Source organism: Ooceraea biroi, chromosome 6 (assembly GCF_003672135.1).
Source record: "Ooceraea biroi isolate clonal line C1 chromosome 6, Obir_v5.4, whole genome shotgun sequence".
NCBI classification, from domain to species: Eukaryota; Metazoa; Arthropoda; class Insecta; order Hymenoptera; family Formicidae; genus Ooceraea; species Ooceraea biroi.
The window spans coordinates 10,795,185-10,798,387 of NC_039511.1; the positions used below are offsets into that span (position 1 = coordinate 10,795,185).

The window sequence follows — 3,203 nt, forward strand, 5'->3', positions numbered from 1 at the left end:
ATTTTTTAAAATATATTTTTACTTATAATTTATAACATATTTTTATTATATCTTTACGATAATAATATAAATTAGAAAAATGATTAATATATATGTAGTGACGACAGCAAAATAGTTACAAATAATTAATGATATAATAAATGAATTAATCAAAATTGAATTTACACACTGTGCGAATCAGGTGCAACAGTGCATCGCGATTTGCCGGAAGTGCCGACGGTAAATGCGCGTGTGAATTTGCAATTCTTTCGCCTGGATACTTCCCGCCAATTAGTGAACACTAAAGGATCGCATTTGGTGGTACAGAAAGATTTATTGACGTTGTGATTCTTCTGTGCGTCAGGTGATACGAAATTTCCCACTTTACGTAAAGACATTTTCGATGCGTTACCGGATACTTTCTCCTTCTTCATTATTAGATAATTGTGAAGCAACACACCGCTGCCTTTCGGCGGCAGTTCAAGTACTTCCTTCAAGAACGCTTTATCGAGCTCTACTCGATGTTTCTCTCTATTTCTATCCCGTATCAATAAATATGCATCGTACTTCTTTTTCTTGTCCGTTTCTTTTTTGCAGCGATCATCATTTAAATTTAATTTGGATGATCGATATTTTGGCTTTGTATCGTTGCAAAATCGTAACTTTAAGCAAGGATTTTCCTGTTCATCCGTATGCTGCGATACCAGTGTATGCTTCGAGGAAACACGCTATAAAAAATTGTTTTAAGGAAATATACAACGAGAATATAATAATAAAGATTTTTAAAAATATGAATTTAGATGAAAAGATATGCTAATAGAAAATATATTTAAATAAGTGATCGTTAAGTTCGATCATTTTATTCAAATACCAATTTTTGAAGAGCCTGATCCTTCCTTTTGCATCTAGTTGCTAAGTTGCTTAAAATGTCCTTAGTATATGCATTGATTTTCCTTGTGATACTTGACAATTCATTGTACTCAAGTTTGAGCTGTCGAATGAGATAGCTTTCTACTCCCGAAATTGGTATGTTAGAATCGATTACGTTTTCGTTTAAAAGACTGCAGGATACTCCCACGTCCTTCACCAAAATAGCATCTTGAAAGCTATCAATTCTGTTATTTCCATGTTTCATTATATTTTGGTCTTAAATTACAAATTTATAAATAATTTAAAGAAACAAATTAAGGTAAAAAACGATCTAATAAATTCATTCTGAATCATTAGCAAAAGTCAAAAGTACTATTTTTATCAAACAAATATCTTCTTTTTAAAACTAATGCTACCTACGCTTGAATTTTTGAGATATTTTTGCATTCGTGTTTTGCATTTGAATTAAATTTTTATTTGAAATTAAATTACACCTGTGACAAGGAAACCGGTAATAATCGACCTCGTATTTGATATTGCTTGTCCTTCGCAAGGGATAATCTGCGTCACTCACGTTCTCTTTTATAACATCAATAGAATTCGGCGGTATCGTCGACATGTCTTGAAGAACCGAATTTTTATTTTGTCTTAGAAGGAAAGCGTTCTTGAAGTTCTCCATATCGGAAGGTATCAAGCATTTTCTTCTCGTTGACATAATATTAATGGGCGCATCGCCTGCTTCCGGGGAGACGTTAATTGCGCACATCTTAAAATTTAAATTTTTCTAATTAATCGCTGGAACTATAAGTTATGAGATAACGTATGTAAAATACACAAATTGAATTAAATACCTAATTACCTAAAAATTGTGCGCAAAAGGAAACGTTGTTACAATACAGTATTACAATAAAAGCGAGGAACATGAAGAGGCAGAATGGACGAGTGCTTATTAGCATTCTTCGATCAAATTGATTAAAGGACCTGTTGATTACATGTATTTACCGAGATCCTAAACTTCCTTTGGCCCATCATCGAGAAGCACAAGGAGGTGCCATATTTGTGTTTCTGTCGAACTTTGAACGCATCCATTACATCATTAAAAAATCATGTTATTACTAACTAATTTTGAAAAAGAAATAAAAATAAATCAAATGGTTTCTCTTCTCTTTGTACACAGTGAAGTTGCATTAAATTCTGAAAAATCGATCAAAAATGGTTTTTAAGTGCAATTTGTGGATAACTTCATTATCATAAAAAGGCAGTAAAGTTAAATTAAATTCAATCACATTAAAATTAATATATATATATATATATATATATATATATGAAATTAAGAAAATATTGGAAATACAGTTTCCAAGATTGTTTTATCTTTACAAAAACTAGCTCTACTTTGTATATAAATATTGCAAAAATTAAAGTTTGTATGTTATAAATATCAAAATGTTTTAAATATTAAAATCTTTAAAATATTAAAATCTTTTGCATTGAAAAATGCTACAAGTAATTACAGTAAAACTCAAATATTATTGCAACTCGTACAAATTAAATTCTGTCAATTATACACGATGGATTGAAATAATTGTAAATATAGAATCCTACGCCACTGATGGCTTATTTTCTCCGGCCGACATCGCGACTTGCATGACAGCGATGGCGGCGCTACCAGTTCGGCATCGTCTTTGTAGTTTCAAGTGCCCGAATCATGAAAATTATTTGGCTAATTTTAAAAATCAATTATAGCTTTGAAATATAAAAATATTATTTTATACATATAAAATATGTAATATTATATCATTTCATTTACATTAAATTATATAAATAAAAGAACACTTTTAGAGCACTTTTGGAATGTTTTATTCTTTGCACAATTCTCTCGATGATTGTCCTTTGAAAATTATTCTTTAAAATTCTATGAAAACGATCAATTGTATCATAGCCATTTTTTATAATCCGAGCATGCAAATAAAAATGTACAAATCCAAACAAACAAACAAGTCTATACAATTATTTAAACGTCTTTATAAAACAAATTAATAATAGTTGCAAAAATAAATAAATAAATCAGTTAATTTAAACGAAACATTTATTATATTTATATTTGTCTATTATAATTATCCCTGGAATTTAAAGATTTATTAGTATTATATTGTATCGGAGCAATATGGCACTAAAGAAAGAATATAATTTATTTATCCCAGTCGCAATTTCAAAACTTTATATATCTTTAAAGTGTATCATTATATTATCGCGGATTTTTTTATACACAAGATTTATGCCGTGCTAGACCCCTTTGAGGGACCATAAATATACATCACTGTACTAGTTTGCTGAGCACGATCGGAGAACGGGTC

The 3,203-nt window shown here is 29.9% G+C and overlaps 1 protein-coding gene across 1 annotated transcript; it reads right to left on the bottom strand.

The window, feature by feature from the left end:
* Positions 1 to 92: 92 nt before the first annotated feature.
* Positions 93 to 2,604, bottom strand: LOC113562083. The gene is made up of 4 exons (XM_026970275.1): positions 1,852 to 2,604; positions 1,351 to 1,615; positions 851 to 1,125; positions 93 to 707 (listed from the first exon to the last, which is right to left on the bottom strand). Exons 1-4 carry the CDS (start codon positions 1,936 to 1,938, stop codon positions 162 to 164), a joined length of 1,173 nt encoding a protein of 390 aa, XP_026826076.1. The 5' UTR covers positions 1,939 to 2,604; the 3' UTR covers positions 93 to 161.
* Positions 2,605 to 3,203: the final 599 nt, after the last annotated feature.